This window comes from Suricata suricatta, chromosome 10 (genome assembly GCF_006229205.1).
Source record: "Suricata suricatta isolate VVHF042 chromosome 10, meerkat_22Aug2017_6uvM2_HiC, whole genome shotgun sequence".
NCBI classification, from domain to species: Eukaryota; Metazoa; Chordata; class Mammalia; order Carnivora; family Herpestidae; genus Suricata; species Suricata suricatta.
In genome coordinates, this window is record NC_043709.1 from 57,095,771 (window position 1) to 57,116,310 (window position 20,540).

General features: G+C 41.3%; 1 protein-coding gene across 1 annotated transcript; it reads left to right on the plus strand.

The window, feature by feature from the left end:
- The first annotated feature begins 1,256 nt into the window (after positions 1-1,256).
- Positions 1,257-19,222, plus strand: PYM1 (PYM homolog 1, exon junction complex associated factor). Its single transcript, XM_029953860.1, has 3 exons — positions 1,257-1,352; positions 17,677-17,770; positions 18,177-19,222. The coding sequence occupies exons 1-3, from the start codon at positions 1,319-1,321 to the stop codon at positions 18,658-18,660; spliced, it is 612 nt and encodes a 203-aa protein (XP_029809720.1). The 5' UTR covers positions 1,257-1,318; the 3' UTR covers positions 18,661-19,222.
- The last annotated feature ends 1,318 nt before the right edge of the window (positions 19,223-20,540 follow it).

Consider the following 20,540-nt stretch of genomic DNA (forward strand, 5'->3'; position numbering starts at 1 on the left):
CAGGAAGGTGGAGCATTGGATAGAAGACAAGCTGTGACCTGAGAGAACTTCAAAAGCTTCATGTGAACGCTTTAGGAAGTTCCTAGTCTGTCATTGCTCTCACCCTTTTTTTTTCTCACCTTTTTTGTTTTTTTAAGTGAGCATGCAGCCTAGTGTTGGAGGTGATCACTAATAGTTGCCCCTCTCTGCGGGTTCCAGAGGTACAGTTGGACATTAACTTAAATTACCAATGTGGGGGATTTGGAGGAAGATAAAACTCGATAAGGAAATAGCAACGCAGAGAGGGCAGAGCCAACACCTGAGGAAAGGAACCTGCAGTCGGTCCCTCCCAGGCTTTAGGGGAAACGAGTTTAGCAGGATTTAGCCTTTAAGGATCAACGGCTGCTGAAATGAGCGGGGGAGGGAAAACATTTGGGTACGTCTAAAGAATACGGAGGCACGGGACAGGGCAGGACTGCAAAGGGAGTGACCATACAAGCCCGCACTATTGGCCTTGCCGGGCCTTGGATCCCCAGCGTCCTGACCTAGACGAGGTTAATTAGAATATTAACTAGCTCCGCCTGAAAGGCTCCCGGGGTCGAAGGCCAGAGCAAACTTGGACCATCGTCACTTTGTGGCCCGAATCCCCGGGGCCGCCCCAGGGGCAGGGCCAGCCAGGGCTGCCCGCCCCACCCAGCCCGCCGCCTCCTGGGTCATGGAATTCGCAGGCAGCCCTTAGGCTTCGGGGACAGGTGACGGGACGGGCAGCACCCTCTGCCCTGCACTCGCGGATCTGACCCGAGGGTTGAGCTAGGTGGCCGAGGGCAATCGACACACCATTTCGACCTCTCCACCTTCTAATAGAGGGTCAGTTGGGGTTTTCCATTCGCCCCTGACAAGATTGGTGCGCCCCAGTGCGTTCCCGAAGTTTGCCCGCCCCATGTCCCGAAGCCGCTCTGGGACCTGGGTGCAGGCTAGGGCCTGAATTTTCGAATTCATTTATCAGTCCCACTTTCGGGGTGCAAGTGGGCCTTGCCACTTTCCCCTCGAAGATCCTGGACGAACAGAGAGGGGCCGTGCCTCAGAACTTCTCTTGGTGCCCAGAGGACTGTTTTACACGGAGCAGACGCCCAATATTGGTATCAGTGGCAGTACCAGAGCCTACGGCTTTTATTTTATTGAAGTCTTTAGCTTCTATCCTCTTCCTCCTCCTTCACGAAATGGTGTACTCTCCCTTTAAGACTAAAATGGTGGCTGGCTACGATCAGGACTCCACTTCCGGTGGGGAGGGGGGCGGGACCCCAGCCCGCTCACGCCGGAAGTGGTTTGCGTTTTCAAGATGGCGACTCCCTATGTAACTGACGAGACCGGCGGTGAGTGCGGGAGGCGCGGAGCCGCTTCTCCCCGGGCTCTCGGGGCAGGGGTTCGGACTTGGAAAGGGGTCTGTGCCCCGCCCATCCCGGGGCCCCTCCTTTTGCCCCGCCCCCCGGACCGCCTTCCCCATTCATTCTCTCCTATGGGGTGTCACCTGCGCCCCCTTCTGGTCTCGTGTTTGGGGGTCTCCGCTTCCGGTCACCCAAACCCTGGGGTCCTTCAGTGCAGGTTCCTGCTCCAGGACCCTAACAGGCCCTTACCTTTTCTCCAGCAGCTGGAGACCCCGTATCTCTTTTGGCTTTTCCAGGCTTGGGAGCTCCTACACTCTCAGTTCCCTCCAATTCCTGCTTTTCTCCTGCTCCCCTCCCCCATCTTTCAGCTGTACCTGCCTTTTGCCCTACCCCTAGCCTCATTTTAATTCTCATTCTCGAAGCTGTATCTGTTAAAGACTTCCTCATTGCTACATAATGCTTTTTCCATTCTCTCCCACATCTTCATTGTTGGGTTACTGAGGTTCAGAGGTGTGAATGGAAGAGTAACCTAGTTTAACTTTCAGCTTGAGTTTTCTTTTTGATGGCATCACCCTTCTGTACCTTTCTGGTGGTGATGGTGATAAAAATTGAGGGATCTGAGGTGGAAGAAGGCAAACAAGAGGTGTCTAGTGGCCTCTCAAGCCCTCTAACAAGTTCATAGAACCCACTATAAATTCTGCCTAGAGAAGAATTTCCAGACTGGCGGATTGAGATGAAGTGTCAACTGTGTATGGAGGTTTGTGTATTGAAAACTGAGAGTCAGTGTTTTCATTTTGGTTTTGCCCCATCCTTATTTCTTCATCTTTAGAAAAATGTGCATAGTAATATCTACGTAATGACCATTAAATAAGATAGCATATGTGAAAGCAATTTGTAAAATGTTGTACAAGGCAAGGTGTTAACTGTTTTTTGTAACCTTCACTGTGTATGTGCAGTCTTCTATAGAACTGACACTGTGTATGCTGTGGTATGTACAGTCTGTTTTTAAAATGTGCTCTTTATATCTTTCTTTGCTACTTTCCATGTTCCTTACATCTCAGCCCACCTCTCCTATAGTATCTTATGACAAGCCAGGTCTCTGCTACTTCTCCCCAGCCTCCATTTCAAAGTGGTACATAGAACATCTTTTCTCTTCTTCTCTACTCAGTAGGTCCTTCTTCTACCAGCTTCTTTTAATATGTGCTTCGAAAATATTATCATCCAGTACATTTTTCTTAACTGTTTTTTTTAAACTGATTTCATGAAAATCCTGATACCATGTCTCACCTTACTCTCCCACTAAGAGGTACCTTCTGTTCTCTGTGACTATGTAGAAGAGAAGGAATCACACTGCTTTTTTCTTTCCCCTACTACTTCCAGGTCATCGACCTACCACCGTCATTCTAATCTCTGTGGAAAGTTTTGCCATGCAGTTAGAGCATTGTCTCTAAAATCTCAGGGCCATCATTTATTGTCCACAAGGACCCAGACCTGTTGCATCATACTTTTTCCTCCACTGTTTCTTGCTCTTATTCTCAGTGTCTCCAGCATCTTTGAAATACTCTGATCGGCCCAAGAGAGTTGACTTCCTCTTGTATTTTTAAAGTAGCTACACATCAGATCCCTACAACCTGGACTTCATCTGTGACCCTGCTTCCCCTTCAGGTGCTCCTTATCACTTTAGCCTTCTTACCAGTTACTGTTTTCACTACTTCCCATCCACAGAATCCACTTTTTGCCCTTAGGTTCTTAACTTTTCCCATTTCATTGAGTCTACCAGTACTTTCATGACTATCTTTGATGCTGCTCTGCTAGACCTTGGTGACCAGCTACTTTGATACTATCTTCATCTCTTACTTCATTCATTTTGAGCTTCTGTTCTTGGCAAGCACTTCTGTTATCTTGAATCATACTCATCACCTATTTTCTTGGCTTCCATGTCTAGGCCACAGCACATGTGTAATCAAAAGGTGCAAAACCTGTACATTCAGTATAATATAATTTAGTGTTAACTGCTGCCAACATCATGGGTTCTCTCAATTTCTTTTTTCTTGGTTTGCTTACATTCTACCATGGCTTTCCCCCAACCTTTTCCAGCACTCTGTGACCTCCCTTTTAATTCCCCCATCTTGTAGCAGATGGCTTCACTTTCTTTTTTTTTTCTTTTTTAAAATGTTTTATTTATTTTTGATACAGAGAGAGACAGAACATGAGAGGGGGAGGGGCAGAGAGAGAAGGAGACACAGAACCAGAAGCAGGCTCCAGGCTCTGAGCTGTCAGCACAGAGCCTGACACGGGGCTCGAACCCACGAATGTGAGATCTGACCTGAGCCAAAGTCAGAGACTGAACCGACTGAGCCATCCAGGCGCCCCTTCACTTTCTATTTCATTGAAAAGTCAAGGCCTGTCTATGATTTCTCTTTCCTGTCCACAGGCTAATTTCTTGAATATCAGATCTACCCATACTGTTTTCATTTTCTTATTTGTCCATTAGCTTTTTACAATTTCGTTTCCCATATATTCAGTTTCCCCTATTATTAATATCTTACATTAGTATGGTACCATTATTGCAGTTAATGAACCAATATTGATACATTATTGTTGACTAAAGTCCATACATCATTCAGATTTCCTTATATTTTAAAGATTTTATTTTATTTATTTTTGAAAATGTTTACTTTTATTTTTATTATTTAAAAAATATGTTAGAGTGCACCCGTGAGCACACACGTTTGCACATGGTGTGTGCAAGCAGGGGAGGGGCAGAGAGAGAGAGGGAGTGAGAATCCCAAGCAGGCTCCATGCTGTCAGCACAGAGTCCAACACAGGGCTCCATCAATGAACCGTGAGATCTGACCTGAGCTGAAATCAAGAGTCAGACAGCTAACTGACTGAGCCACCCAGGCAACTCTATAGAGTGTGGCCTGGGGAGAGGGGCAGAGGGAAAGTGAGAGAATATGAAGCAGGCTCTATGCTCAGCACAGAGCCTGATGTGAGGCTCACTCTCAAAACAGTAAGATTATGACCTGAGCTGAAGTCCAGAGTCAGATGCTTAACTGACTGAGCCACCCAAGTACCCCAAGATTTCATTTTTAAGTAATCTCTACACCCAGCTTAGGTCTCGAACTTAACAACAACCCTGAGAGCCAAAGTCGAATGCTTCTCCCACTGAGCCAGCCAGGTGCCCAGATTTCCTTAGTTTTTACCTAAAACTGTTTTGTTTTGTTTTCTGTTCAAGGATTCCATCCTGGGTACCATATTCCTTTTAGTCCTCACGTCTCCTTCGGCTCCCATTGGCTGTGACAGTTTCTCAGACTTTCCTTGTTTTTGATGACCTTCACAGTTTTGAGGAGTGCTAATGAGGTGTTTTACAGGATGCCTTTCTATTGGAATTTGTCTGATGTTATTCTCATGATTAGATTGGGATTATGTTTTTTTGGGGGGACAACCACAGAGGAAAAGTGACATTTTAATCATATCAAGGGTACAATATCATAACGATGTTTTAACTGTTGATAATGACCATGAATGTGGTCACCTGGCTGAAGTAGTATTTATAAGCTTTCTCCAGTATAAAGTTACCCTTTTTTCCTTTTTTTCCCCAGACTCTACTCTTTAGAAGAAAGTGTCTATTCACAGCCTATACTTAAAAAGGGGAAAGTTATATTTCCTTCCTTAAGGATGGAGTATTTACATATGTTATTTGGAATATTTCTGCAGATTAGTCTCTTCTCCATTTACTTATTCAATCATTTATTTATATCAGTATGGACTTTGGGTTATTATCTAATAGTATTTATTTTATTGCTCAAATGTTCCAGCTTTGGACATTGGGAGCTCTTTAGTTGACCCTGTGTGCCTTTGACATACCATCGCCAATGCAGGTTTTTGTTTTTGTTTTTTTTAGCTCTTCCTTACTTTCTGTGTCTAGAATATGCTCCAGGCTCATCTTTTATCTTTCCTACCCCAGTCCTAGAATCAGACATTTCTCCAAGGGGCCCTTGTTCCTATTACTGAAGAATCGTATTAAGAAACCAAGATCAGAGCACTAGATATTGTTATATTTTTCATATCATCTTTTATTCCTCTCTTGTTCCCCATCCTCCACCACATACTAGTTGTCAAAATATCATTCTATTCCTACTGCTATTATCCTTGTCCCATATTCAGTACTTGTTAGGTATATGGCTTTGAGAATTTTTTAAATGTTTATTAATTTTGAGAGAGAGAGAGAGAGAGAGAGAGAGAGACATAGTGTGAGTGGGGAAGGGGCAGAGAGAGAGGGAGACACAGAATCCGAAGTGAGCTCCAGGCTCTGAGCTGTCAGCACAGAGCCCGATGTGGGGCTCGAACTCATGAGCCGTGAGATCATGACCTGAAATAAAGTCTGATGCTTAACCAACTGAGCCACCTAGGTGCCCAGGCCTTGGGAATTTTAAGCCATGGGAAACTAAGCCTTAGTTTTCTCATCCTACAACATAACTCCTACAACATAGAATTATTGGGAGAATTAAAATTTAAATGAAATAATGTACATGTTTGGCACATAGAAAGTGCCCAACAAACAGATCTGTAATTATGAGTGTTATGTAAGGATTATTATATTAAAAGATATATGCAAAATATCAAACATAGTATTTGGGTCATTCTGAATGCCTGATAAAATTCCATTTTCCTTTATCCTGCAAATATTGCTGTGACATCCTAAATACTTGTCCTGTCTCCAGTCTCCCTCCCTCCCTCTCTCGCTCTCGCTCTCTCTGCTCCAGTTCATTTGACATGCTGTTGCCAGATTACTGTTCCTTAAGTATAGATTTACTTATGTAATATTTGTTCAGTATAATTCATCTACCCAAAGCCTGCCATTTACTTTGGCACTTATCCTTCTGATCTTTATTTTTTCTGTGCATTTTTAAAACATTTTTTAATTCAATGGTATATACACTTATATTTTGCCTATTTATTTAACCTCATGACATAAATATTATTCCTTGTTATTAAAAACTCTTTGTAAATATTTAAAAAAAATACTGGCAGAGTTTTATTGTTTGGGCATGTACCCTCTTATGTTTCATCTGTTACTGGACTTTTTTTTTTTAAGTTTATGTATTTATTTTGAGAGAGAGAGTGGGAGAGGAGCAGAGAGAGAGGGGGAGAGAGAGAGAGAGAGAGAGAGAGAGAGAGAGAGAGAGCGAGCGAGCGAGAGAGAGAGAGAGAGACCTAAGCAGGCTCTGTGTTATCATCACAGAGCCTGATGTGGGGCTTAAACTCACAAACTGTGACATCATGACCTGAGCCAAAGCCCCAAGTCAGACAGACAGTTAACCAACTGAGCCACCCTGGTGCCACTGTTACTGGACTTTTAGATTGTTTCCAGAATTTTTGTTACAAGAACTCCTGGAACATCTTTGTGCATAAATTTTTGCCTGCATTTGGGTTATTTTCTTAGGATTGAGTTCCCAGAAGTAGAATTACTGGGTTGGGGGGTTGAAACATTTATTTATTTACTAATCATATTGAATGTAGAAAGCTTGGAAAATGTTTTTGTAAATTGTATAAAATAGAAGTCACACGCATGTTTGGAAATTCCAGAACCCAAAGATAACTATAGTTACACTTCGTTTTAGTTTTTCTTTCTGTGCACATATGTAGCATATCTATATTTTACATAATTGGGATTAAACCAAATGACTCTGTTTCCCAAAATATGATCCTCAGAATGCTTAGTAATCCTGTGAGAAGTACTGCAAAATAAGTAAACACAAAATAAATAACAAAATAAAAATAAAGTTCCTGTGGTCAAATAAATTTGGGAAATACTGTGGATCACGTTCCTATTGTGGATATTCACATGAATAACAACACATTAGCTCATTTAAGTCCTGCTGATAAGAACAAATCAATCAATCTTTCTTTCCTTCTTTCTTTTTCTTTGTTTCTTTCTTTGTTTCTTTCTTTCTTTCTTTCTTTCTTTCTTTCTTTCTTTTTCTTTCTTTCCTTCTTTCTTTCCTTCCTTCTTTCCTTCTTTCCTTCTTTCTTTCTTTCTTTCTTCCTTCCTTTCTTTCTTCCTTTCTTCCTTCCTTCCTTCCTTCCTTCCTTCTTTTCTTTTCTTTTCTTTTTTCTTTTTTCTTTTTTCTTTTTTCTTTTTTCTTTTCTTTTCTTTCTTGAGATAGAGCACTAGCAGGGGAGGAGAGACATAGAGAGAGGAAGAGAGAATCCCAAGGAGATTCCATGCTGTCAGCACAGAGCCTGATACAGGGCTCAATCCCATGAACTGTGCGATGGTGACCTGAACTGAGGATCAAAAGTCGGACGCTTAACCAACTGAACCACTTAGACGCCTCCTTTCTTTCTATGTTTAATCCAGAATTGCCCAAGCTTCTTTAACAATTTTTTGGGATAACCCTTATATTTAATGGAAGTAATGTTTTATATAACAAAAGCTTTGGGAAATGCTGGTAAAAGATAGGACTACCTTATGTTCTCTTGCTATGGAACCAAATTGCTTTCTAAAGGGTTTTACCACCAACAATATATGACTATGCTGGTTTAACCACATCTTTGACTATTAGTATTCCCATCTTAAACAATTTTACTACTTTGACAGATGAAAATTATATTTTATTTTATATTTACATTTTCTTTGATTACTAGTGATGTTGACCTTATTTGTATTTTTGTTTGTTTGTTTATAACACAGTATGCAAAAATGTAAAAAGTGTAAAAATGCACACCCTTTGGAACAAACCTACAGCCTGGGTTTGAATTCTGTAGTTAACTGGCTTTGTAACTTTGGGCAAGCTATTAAATTTGTCATCATCTCTAAAACTGGAATAATCCATAGGTGCCTGGGTGGCTCAGGCAGTTAAGTGTATGACTCTTGGTTTCAGCTCAGGTCATGATCTCACGGTTCGTGAGTTCAAGCCCCATATTGGGCTCTGTGATGACAGTGTGGAACCTGCTTGGGATTCTCTCTCTCTCTTTTTCAGAATAAATAAATAAACTTATTAAAGCTAGAATAATCCTTTATGCAGTTATGGAAATGAAATAAATAATGTATATAAACACAGCACTGTCCTTAGCATTAAGGAGGCACACAGTGGTAGCTGCTACTCTCTTTTTGGAATTGACTGTAAAATTCACATATGTACCATTAGGTTAGATAGTATCTTTAATATGAGCACAAACCACTTTTCAGTATAGTATCACCACATACTAGGTCTCTGCTTAGAACTTCCAGTGAAACTGGACTATGTAGTATAAGACAGGTGAAATAGCATTGTGCCTTTGTGATCTTAGATATATATTTAGCTTCTTGAAGACTCTTAACCTCAGCTGTAGATGGTAATACCTCCCCATTGTCTAGATTCAATAAAGTAATGTATGTAAAGTTCCTGATGCAGTGTAGATACTTATTAATAAGTGCTCTTTCCTAACTGTTCTTACCATACTGTGAGTTTTCCCCTGGTATGATTTTGATTGTTGTTACTCCTGTTAGGAGGCCTTTTCCCTTCCCTTCTCTGCCTGCAGAAATATCAGCCACTGATTTGTTACTGTTATTGTTACTACGACTACCTAATATTTAAGGTGAAATCCCTAAGATTTTCCTGATTTTCTGTTAACCTTCCCCTATCAAACAGGGTGTGGTTACTTACTCTCTTGAAATTTGTTACCAATATGTATCAGTGTCCCTTAAGATGCCTAAGACATTTATATTTTTGTTTTATTCTTTGTTTGCCTAACTTGCCTATCCTCCTCCTTAGTTGGACTGTAAATTTCTTGAAAGTAGGGACCATTTTACTCACTCTTGATAATCCCTGTTGCACTTAGTAGGGTACTTCTCCTAGGAGGCTTCCATTGTTTATTACATTTAATTAATGTGTACTTTTCTGAGGCTGTATTCTTGGAGATAACTAGAAATTTCCAAATTGCCAAAATCCATATCATTTTCTTCTCAGTTCTCCTTTTCCTTAATCTCTGTGCATTATTTAATACTGTTTACCACCTGCCCTTAACTCTTTTGGTCTTCATGGCCTAAGGTCCTGGCTCTTTCCTAGAATTATTCTTGTCTGTTACTGCCAACATCTCTTCCTTGTTGAAGAAGATGGTCATGAGTGTTTTTCCAGGCTCATTCCTCCAAATTGGATCTTCTCTTTCCATATTTTCTCTAGGTGTTAGAAACCATGTCTAGGTGTTGTCATTGTTGGCCCTGAGATCACTTTTGGGCTCAGCTCTATCTTGCAGATCTCCTTTCTTACTTGAAGCATGGTCACAGGGATTCAGTGCACCTTTAACTATCACTTCCATCTAACCCCTTAGAGTTCTCCCAGCAAGCCTTGCTTGCTCTCTTGTCTCTTCACTGTCTTCCTGCCACCCCTGAAAACAAGGCCTTTTATAGTTTAAGGCAACAGATTAAGGGTTACAAAACAGCACATGTGAGAAAATAAGTTTACCAAGTTCTTATAGCAATCTCTAATCTGTAGTTTCTGACTTTCTCAAGGGGGTTACCAGAAAGTCCTGATATTCTGCCTTTGGTTTTTATTTCTACGGGTAGGAATTGAATTTCCAAACCACTCCCTTCTTTTTGACTTTACCTGTGGATACCATGAAGGTCAGAGAATGGAACCAAGAGAACATAAAATAGATGCTCCTTTGTGATAGGCTGTTTGGATCACAGGGCCTCCAGTTAGGATGGCCATTCAAGAAGCTTCTGGCCTGTCTTTTCTCACATTCCATCTTCACTAATCTTAAGTCTTCAGCTACAATCTTTGTGCAATTTTCTTATATGTATATATGTTTCGAGCATTGTCCTTTTCTTCTTAATTTCACGTAAAACACTGCCTATCTAGAACTGAATTAGTTATTGTCTTCTCTGGACTTTCTTTGTGTGTGTGTTTTTTAAATTCCAGTAAAATTAACATACAGTGTTATATTAGTTTCAAGTGTTGGACTTTCTTTGTATCAGTGATTTTTATTCTCTAAATTTTGCACATTCAAGAGTGATATTGTAATTATTGTATTCTTGTTTATTACTTTTCTTCCTTACTAGAATGTATGCTTCAAAAAGGCAAGACCACTTGCTTTATTCATTGTTGTATCCCTAGCTCCTGTTACAGTGCCTGGCACACCACCAAGTGCTCAATAAACATTTAAAATCCATGTGTGAATAAATATTATTACTGTATGCCCTACTTACCCACAGGAATGTTGTGAAAAATAAGAGAATACATGTGAAAAGCACCAGATCAAACCCACAGTGGCACTGTTTCAATTATTTCGTCTCTCTAATTCAAATCTTGGCAGTCTTCAGATCCTGTTGACTTGTTCTTCATAAGAAATTTCTCTTTCATTTTCCCTTCAATACCCACAGAGACCATCTAAATCAGTTTTTCTCTAGCTATTTTCATTTTTCCTACCTTTAGTTTATATAACACATTTTGAGGTTAATCTTAAAGCATTGCTTTGAGCAGATCATCTGTACTCTGTTTTTGGCCTTCAGTGTTCTCCCACAGTCTGAAGCTTAAGTCCAAACTCCAGAGGAGATTGGTTAGTTTTTATATTCTAACTAATTTACTTCTAGTCTCTTTGCCCATTACATGTGCTTTTTGCCCAAAATATACTGGTTCTTGTTCTCTAGTATGATACTTAAGTTTACTTACTTATTTAAAACATTTTAAAAGGATTTTATTTATTTATTTTTTAATATTTGTTTATCTGTTTTTGAGAGAGAGAATATGAGTGACAGGAGGGGCAGAGAGAGAGGGAGAGAGAATCCTAAGCGGATTCCGCACTGTCAGTGCAAAGCCTGACACGGGGCTTAAATCTACAAACAGTGAGTGATATCATGACCTGAGCTGAAATCAAGAATTGGATGCTCAACCAACTTAGCCATCCAGGTGCCCAGAAAATCTTATTTTGTTTTAAAGTTTATTTATTTTGTGAGAGAGAAAGTCTGGAGGAAGGGTATAGAGGGAGGGGGAGAGAGAGAGAGAGAGAGAGGACCCCAAGCAGGCTCTGTGGGAACTGTCAGTAATCGAGCCTGATGCAGGACTCCAACCCTGAGATCATGACCTGAGGTGAAATTGGAGGTTTAACTGACTGAGCCACCCAGGGGCCCTTGAAAAGGTTATTTTTAAATAATCTCTACAGCCAATGTGGGGTTTGAATTTACAACCCTGAGATCAAGAGTGACACACTCTACTAGCCAGGAACCCCTATTTATTTATTAATTTGAATTAATTACAGTCTTCTATAGGCCAGGGCCTTTGCTTCAGAGATCAAAGACAAAGTCCCTGTGCTCAAGGAAGTACACAATTATGTTAAACATCAGAGCATGATAAAGGCCAAAACAGGTGCTGATACAAAGGGCTTGGGGTGGGAAGGAGGCACTGAACTGAGGAGTTTATACTTGAACTTGACCTTTAAAGACCAATAGGAATTAATGAAGATAAGAATCAAGGGAAGCCTGTTCCAGGCCAAAGGAAGCAAAAGCAAAAAGCCATGGAAAATAGAGACACAGGTCTGGTGAGATTTGTGAATATTTCAGTCAGCTGGAGCAGAGTGTGAGTGACCAGGAGCCAAGAGGCTAGGCCTTTTGTGTGTAGTCCCATCCTCCATGTAAACACCCTGAGGGCAATAGGAATTTTTAGCAGGGTTCCGACTAGTCTGATTTGTCCCTTTGCTTATATTGTCCCATATCCCTGAAATTCTTACCTTTCTTGTAACCACATTCCCCACCTCCACCTGTCTAAATCTTGCTTATCTTCCAAAGATTACAACAGATCTGTGTCTTCTGCAGAATCTTTATAAATTACTAGGTCAAAAATACTTTAACTCTCCATTGTGTACCCATTCTCCAGCCCATTTAGGTTTGAAACCTAAAATTAGATCTTTTTTAAAGATTTTATTAAAAAAATTTTTTAGGGTACCTGGGTGGCTCAGTCGGTTAAGCCTCCGACTTCGGCTCAGGTCAGATCTCACGTTCATGGGTTCCAGCCCCGAGTCAGGCTCTGTGCTGACAGCTAGCTCAGAGCCTGGAGCTTGCTTCTGGTTCTGTGTCTCCTTCTCTCTCTGCCCCTCTCCCTCTCATGCTCTGTCTGTCTCTGTATCAAAAATAAATACAAACATTAAAAAAATTAAAATTTTTTTTAATGTTTGTATTTATTTTTGAGAGAGACAGAGTGTGAGTGGGAGAGGGGCAAAGAGAGAGGGAGATACAGAATGTAAAGCAGGTTCCAGGCCCTGAGCTGTCGGCATAAATCTGGATGTGAGGCCTGAACTTGTGAACTGTGAGATCATGACCTGAGTGGAAGTTGGACGCTTAACTGACTGAGCCATCTGGACGCCCCTAAAGATTTTATTTTTAAAGGGACGCCCGGGTGGCTCAGTCAGTTAAGTGTCCAGCTCTTGATTTAGACTCAGATCATGATCTCATGGGTCCTGAGATCCAGTCCCATATCAGGCTCCACACACTTGGGATTCTCTCTTTTTGTGCCCTTTCCTGGCTAGTGCATGCTCTCTCTCTCTCTCTCTCAAATAAATATTTTAAAATGTGGATAACATTTAATAATTGTAAATTATTAAATTGTTAAAAATTAGATAAATAACATTTAATAATTGAAACCATAGTATATTTATATAATTTCATTATGGTTTACATTATGCCACATTACATGATTTAAAATTTTATTCTCATTTTAAAGAATTATATCCTGTCTCTTTAAAGATTATTTGTTTATTTTTAAGTGATCTGTATACGCAACATGGGGCTCTAACTCTCGACCCTGAGATCAAGGGTTGGTTGTACACTCTACTGACTGAGCTAGCCAGAAGACTCTGTTAGTATCATTTGCGATGGATGTATTATACACCATTCCTATGTAACTGGACTTGAAGCTTGTTTTTAATTTTTAACTCTTTTTAGGTAACGCTATAATTTTCACTGTTTCTTCCTTTATTTTCTGTTTTGTTTTTTTCCCTGTTGGAAGTATTTCCTTATGCTAAATTCTCAAGGTTGGAATTACTAAAATACAGTGTCGAATTATTCCTTAAGAGTTTCTTTTTTTTAATGTTTATTTAGTTTTGAGAGAGAGAGTGTGTGAGCGAGGGAGGGGCAGAAAGAGAGGGAGACAGAGGATGCCAAGAAGGCTCCATGCTACCAGTTCTGTCCGACGTGGGGCTCAAACCCACAAACTGTGAGATCATGACCTGACCCAAAGTTGGACACTTAACAGACTGAGCCACCCAGGCGCCCCAAATTATTTTTTACTTTAACCCTTTACCCCTCCCCCATCAGTGAATTCCCAAGTGTTGTTGATTCTTTGATAACGGATCTGGCATCAGTCTCTTCCTTTCTCAATGTTTCAGCCAATTCTGTCTCATGCCAGGGTTGTTGCACCCTTTTTTCCCCTGATTTCCCGAGTCTCTAGTGTTTCTACTTTCCAGTTCATCCTGTCAGATTAATTGTCCTAAAACACTGCTCTGAATTGATTCATAGACAAATATTTACTGAATGCATGCCACATGCCAGATATTAAACTCCTTAACTGGCATTTCAAGGTCTGAATGTTCTCCCCTCATTTACTGAAAAAAAAATTTTTTTAATGTTTATTTATTTGGGGGGTGGGGGAGATAGAGGGAGAGAGAGAGAAAGAACACGCTCACGAGCGGGGAAAGGGCAGAGAGAAACTGAGAAACAGAATCCGAAGCAGGCTCCAGGCTCTGAGCTGTCAGCACAGAGCCCTGTGCGGGGCTTGAACTCATGAACTGTGAGATCATGACCTGAGCCAAAGTTGAATGGTTAACTGGAGCCAGGCACCGGCTCCCCTCATTTACTTTATACCAGCCCTCTCACCCACCGTCTCCTGATCATGTCATCTCCATTCCATGTGTGATATTTTGTTTTAGAATGAGGTTCTATTTAGAATCTAATCTGTTTCCTTTTTCATATACTTTAGTGTGACTCTTTAAAGCCCAGGTTTGGTCTGTCTTTCCTCCATGAAGCCTGTTTTTTGATTCCTCAATTTATACTCTTGTGTTTAAACTGTTGGATTTAAGCAAGCAGTATCCTCAGTGGCTCTCTTTTTATTCACCAGATAAATTTCAAATTCCTTGACCTGCGTTTAATGCTTTCCAAGATCTGGCCCCGTATTTTATTGCCTAACATAAACTATCTGACTTACTTGGACTCCTCTACTTTTTATTCTTTAAATACCCCAAAGCCCCTTCCCACATCCATGCCTTTTTGCTTGTTTGTTCTTTGTCCCATCTTTTCTACCTTTCAAATCTTAACCATTTTCTTTTTAACAATTGTTATTTTAGTTTTATTTTATTAATTATATTTGCATTTTGAACAGAAAGCCAATTCAGGGGTGCATGGTTAAACACCCAACTCTTGATTTCTACTCAGGTTATGATCTCACAGTTTGTGAGATCTCACAGTTTACGTTGGGCTCTGTGCTGACAGTGCAGAGCCTGCTAGGGATTCCCTCTCTCTCTCTCTCTCTCTCTCTCTCTCTCTCTCTCTGCCTCTCCCCCAGTCTCAATAAATAAGTAAACATTAAAAAAAAAAAAAAAAAGCCAATTCATGGAACAATATATCATCTGGTAGAAGGCCCTAGACTTGACTTTTTACTTTTCTTTTACAGATCTTTCCTTTTATAAAAGTAATACTTAAAAAAAAATGATAATACATGAGGCACCTGGCTGGCTCAGTCAGTAGAGCATGCGATTCTTGCTTTCAGGGTTGTGAGTTCAAGCCCCATGTTGGGTGTGGAGCCTACTTTAAAAAAAAAGTAATAAAAATATGTATATATATAAGATTTTTAAAAACATAAGTTGATAAATAAAGATATTTATAAGGGCAAAAAGTATATATACTAATTGTTAATGGTTTCTATTACCTCTTCTTCCAGGTTACCCCTCTTAAAATAACCAGCATTAAAGGCTTGGTATCTTGGTATGTGTCCTTCCACACCTTTCTCTTTGCCCCTGTGCCCAGACTGTATGAACTGCAGAGTGCTGCTCCTTTTGCCCCAACAAAATTGAGACCATACCCTGCACCAGAAGTTTCAAAATGTTGTCCAGGATCCCTGGGGGTTCCCTAAGAGAATTTAGGATGTCTGCAAGCATAACTGGTTTTATCATAGACTGGGGTGTTCATTGCCTTTTTTTGCTGGGTTGACATTTGCTCCGAGAGTGCAAAAGCCAAGGTGGGGAAAACCGCTGGGCTCTTAACACTAATCAAGGTGGTTGCACCAAACTATCAGTCATTGTGTTCTTTGCTGCCACATTCTTGCAGTAAATAAGGCCAGTTTCACTTAAGAATATCCTTGATTATCCAATAAAATTTACTAACTTACTTAAACCCTGGTCCTTGAATACACCTCTTTTTACTTATTTTTTTTTCCAGCTCTACTGAAATAAAATTGACATATAACATTGTGTAAGTTTCAGGAGTGCAATGCGATGATTTGATGCATGTATATAATGTGAAATGTTTACACAATAAGGTTAGTTAACACATCCTTCACTTCACCTAATTGCCATCTTGTGGTTAAAACTACTCTCATAGCAACTTTCAGGAATACAATACAGTTCTGTTAACAATGGTTACCATGCTGTACCTTAAATTCCTCACAACTTACTCACTTTACAACTGAAAGTTACTCATCGTTTTCCTGTTCTCTGTGGACTCACTGAGAAGTAAGGATGAAACACTCTACCGCACCCTGGAGTCAGGTGGCGTCTTAAGGAAAAGCACTGGCGCAGTTGTCTGCAAGTCGCAAGCTAAACAAGCTTCCTTGTCATGGAACACCATTGTTACCTAAAAGAACCACTGACAAACCAGTAATTCAGAACTGGGTATCTGACTGGTATCTTCCTGAAAATGAAGGAAGTGAGCCTGTCATTTCAAGGAAAACACCTGACAGTATTTGTTGCCGATGGTAAAATTCAAGCCTTCAAGTAAAAATCAGAATTTTGGAAAAGTTATATTTGCCACTGTGAGCTTGACAGCTTCCCAGTGAACACTTTTCTGAGGAGATTAATGAGTATATTTTTTAAAATATTGCATGGTGAAATGGATAATATTGAAAAATAAGAGCAGAAGGGGGATCCTGAAATAAACGTGGAGGATAACTACTCTATACACTATCCTGCAGCTTGCTTTTTCACTTAGTGTATCATGAACACCATCCAAGCCAAAGTCAGTACATTTATTTTTTTTCAATGTTTATTGATAGATACAACTATATAAAATCAAGGCATGAAAATGACGTGATAAGTAGACTTAATTTCAATGCTACAATAAGAGGGACCAATTAAAAGTCTCACCACTTGTTTCACACCCACAAAACCACTTCAGGGGCATTAACGATCTCTCAAAACAGATCAGTTTTGTGCAAGTAAACCATATTTCTTTTAAAAAGACTTGTGCATTGCCCGGGCTCAAGGATATTAACATCTAGCACATAAAGACCATTAATAAAGGTCAAAATACAGGCAATAGTACTATTTTGGCAACAACCATCAATTACAGTTAATTTTTCTGTAACAACCAAATGGATAATCAAATATTGCAACAACTCAAGTATTACTGAGCAAAGTGCATTTCTACAGTATTCAGTGTTGCTATTCATTTTTTCTAACTTAAAACAGCCTATAACTGGCAGCAAAGAAAGTCAGTGCATTTATCTGACCATTTTGATAAGAACATTGTGTTCCATCCTATGGATGATCCTCATGTATTCGATTATTCATCTGTTGGTGGCCATTCGCGTTGTTTTTGCTGTTTTAAATAATGCAGCAACAAACATCCTTTACAAATATCCTTGTGTACTGGTGCTTTTATATCTGTAGTATGGATTCTTAAAAGTTGACCTGTTTTTCATTACCCATCTTAATAAAGCTTCCCCTGTCTACAACATCTTCTCTGGTCATTTCTCGTTGCTACGGTTCTTGTTTTTGCCCTCTTTTGGCCTCTTTCAGTTTTTGCCTTTTGATGCCCCAATGCTATTATTGTCTTTTTTTTTTTTTAACTTCCTCTGTGCCTGTCTTCTTGCCAACTAGATTAAAAATAGAAAATAGCGTAAAAATAGAAACTCCTGAGGGCAGGGATGGTGTATTATACCTCAGTAAATAATGGGCACTCAGTAAATACGGATGAGATGGGGGGTTGAGGGTTGATAAGGGAAAAGGATGCATTTAATGGATGGATGGGTGCCGAGGAAAGGTGTGTGCATTCACGCCTTCTTTCAAATTGGGAACTATTTGAAAATTAGAGTAACTGTCCAACTTTATTCTCTCATTGCAGGCAAATACATTGCCTCAACACAGCGACCCGACGGGACCTGGCGCAAGCAGCGGAGGGTGAAAGAAGGCTATGTGCCCCAGGAGGAGGTCCCAGTGTGCGTGGTTAGCCGTGAGGAGGGGGTATTTAATGGAGTCCCTACAGAAAAGAAGAATCTCCTGATTCCAATATCCCGCGAAATGCGAGGAGGGAGCAACTATATGAGAAAGAAGGCGAGGGGGTGGGGGTGCGCGCTGGGATTCAGGGATTAGTGAGAGTTACAAGCGACTAGTTCTGTTCCTATTGGCCTCTGTTCATCAGAATCTCCAAATAACATTCAGGATATGGAACTTTGAGACCTGGAGACCCCCCCCCCACAGCCCGAAGAACAGAGGAAAACTGGGGAGGTTCCACAGGAGAGGAAGGAAGCTAGAGAGTGAAAAGGGTGAATTGATTTGGAAGGCTAAGAAAAGGGCTCCAGAAGTCAGGGCTTCTTTGAAACTCTTGACATCTCTTCCCTGCAGATATGAGAACAAGTATGTCAAGTTTTTCAAGAGTAAACCCGAACTGCCCCCAGGTCTGAGCCCTGAGGCCACTGCTCCTGTCACCCCATCCAGACCTGAAGGTGGAGAACCGGGCCTCTCCAAGACAGCCAAACGCAACCTGAAGCGGAAGGAGAAGCGGCGGCAGCAGCAGGAGAAGGGGGAGGCAGAGGCCTTGAGCCGGACTCTCGATAAGGTGTCCCTGGGAGAGACTGCCCCACTTCCCAGCGCTCCGCAGGGTTCCCGGGCAGCCCCTGCAGCTGCCTCTGACCAGCCTGACTCAGCTGTCACCACCGAGAAGGCCAAGAAGATAAAGAACCTCAAGAAGAAGCTTCGGCAGGTGGAAGAGCTGCAGCAACGGATCCAGGCTGGGGAAATAAGCCAGCCCAGCAAAGAGCAGCTGGAGAAGCTAGCGCGGAGGAGGGCGCTAGAGGAGGAGCTCCAGGACTTGGAGCTGGGCCTGTGAGGCCTTTGGGGAGCAGGGAATGGACTGCAGAACAAACCATGGGGCTCTCTGGGGTCCTGGGGAATGTGGGCAGCAGCAGTCGGGGGTGTATCCCCCCATACTGACTCACTTCCACCTCTCCTGGCCCAACTCCGTCCTCCAGAGCCTAGCCTCGCCGTCATTCCTTCCCTCTTCTTTCCAACTCTTTTTTTGGACTTTTTTCCCTCCCATTCCCAGCGTTCAAAATCTCAGTGATTACTCCATTTACCTTTGCTGCTGATTTGGGTGTCTTGTTTAAAAGAAAATTGGACTGGTGGGAACGTCTTGGAGAACTGAGGTTGAGGGTAGAGGGAGTACACTCAAGTCGGAGTCTTGGTTCCTGTTCAGTGTTTATGAGTTATTTCTCCCTCCATCTCTCAGCGTTGTTTTTTGTTTTTTTTTTTTTTAAAGAACAGAATAAACTCAAGTAGATAACATGCCTGGCTTTGTCCCTCTTTCCAGCTTCTAGTAGGTGTATTATCCCCTCCAGTTTGGTACAGGAAGACAAATATTGAGAGTAATATTCCTTTTTTTTTTTTTTTTTAAGTAGGCTGCATGCTCAGTGTGGAGTCCAACACCGGGACTTGAACCCATGATCCTGCGATCAACACCTGAGTTGAGATCAAGAGTTAGATGCTCAACAACTGAGCCACCCAGGTGCCACCCCCCACCCCTGCCAATTTTTTTGAGGAAGAGAGAGAGAGTTGGGTAGTGCATGAGCAGTGGAGGGGCAGAGGGAGAGACTCTCAAGCAGGCTCCATGCCCAGCGTGGAGCCAAAGGCAGGGCTCGATCTCATGAACTGTGAGATCATGACCTGAGCTGAAACCAAGTCAGCTGCTTAACTAGCTCAGCCACCCAGGTGCTCCTATTCCTTTTAATTTTTAAAAATTGTGAGTGTATGACCATAGTAGTGACCCTGATTTCTGTACCTGTTTGCTCAGACTTCAGTGAATAGTAATTAGGTTATAATAAAATGAAACTTAGAACAAATTGAATTTGACATGTTAATTTACCTGTGTCATTACTATCATGCTGCATAACAATGGGGCCTTTGTACCTTCCTTACAGTTTCTTTCTGAAGATAATCGACTTCACAGCATCACTGGGGCAGCTCTTTTGAAATTTTACTTTCTTAGATGCTAGCCCCAAGATGGCATTGTCTGACAAACTAACACAAGAAGAGGCATTTAGAGCTGTCATTTAATTCTTGCATATCTGATTTCCACACCCTCCCTTACCACAGTCTTTCTAGTCAGATGCTAGTGTAGAGACCACCGGAAGGGAAGTCAACTGTAATGAACTGTCTCAGTTGTTCAGAGTTCTTAGCCTGACTCATAAGGTCCCACACAATCTGGCCTCATTTTTTGCTATTCTTCAACTCTGGTCAAAATGTGCTCCAACTATATTGACTACTTTCTATGAAAAGAGCCATTCTCTCTGAGCCCTGGAAGGCTTCACCCTTACTAATCCCTCTGCTTATAATATTCTTGCTGACTCTCTGGCTCGTCAACTCTTTGCCTTTGGATCTCAGTGTTATCCTCTCTAGGAAGACTTCCGTTACCCTCAAATATCAATCTAGGTGCCTGTCTTAATTTGCTTCCTTACTTAGGTTTGTGATGACATTTATGGCATTCTCTTGTTATGCTTGTTTCCTTGTCATCCCTCCTCTTCCTTGTTAGACAACTGCTCTCCTCTAGCCCTTGGGACTGCTTATCATCATTGCGGCACACTACCCCAAACAGTAAATTCTCAAATCCTTAACTGAATGAATAAGGCCACAGCCATGTGTGGAAACAAGATGGATAATTTGTACCTCAAATGGCAGAGCTCATTAGTAAGGACTTGCCTGGGCACCTCAGTG

Bases quoted from the DNA above. Each gene is read 5' to 3' on its own strand.
- PYM1 (XM_029953860.1), top strand. From the start codon at position 1,319: ATGGCGACTCCCTATGTAACTGACGAGACCGGCG. The intron at 1,353-17,676 runs GTGAGTGCGGGA...CTCTCATTGCAG, and splicing joins TGTAACTGACGAGACCGGCG to GCAAATACATTGCCTCAACA. The intron at 17,771-18,176 runs GTGCGTGGTTAG...TCTTCCCTGCAG, and splicing joins CCCCAGGAGGAGGTCCCAGT to ATATGAGAACAAGTATGTCA.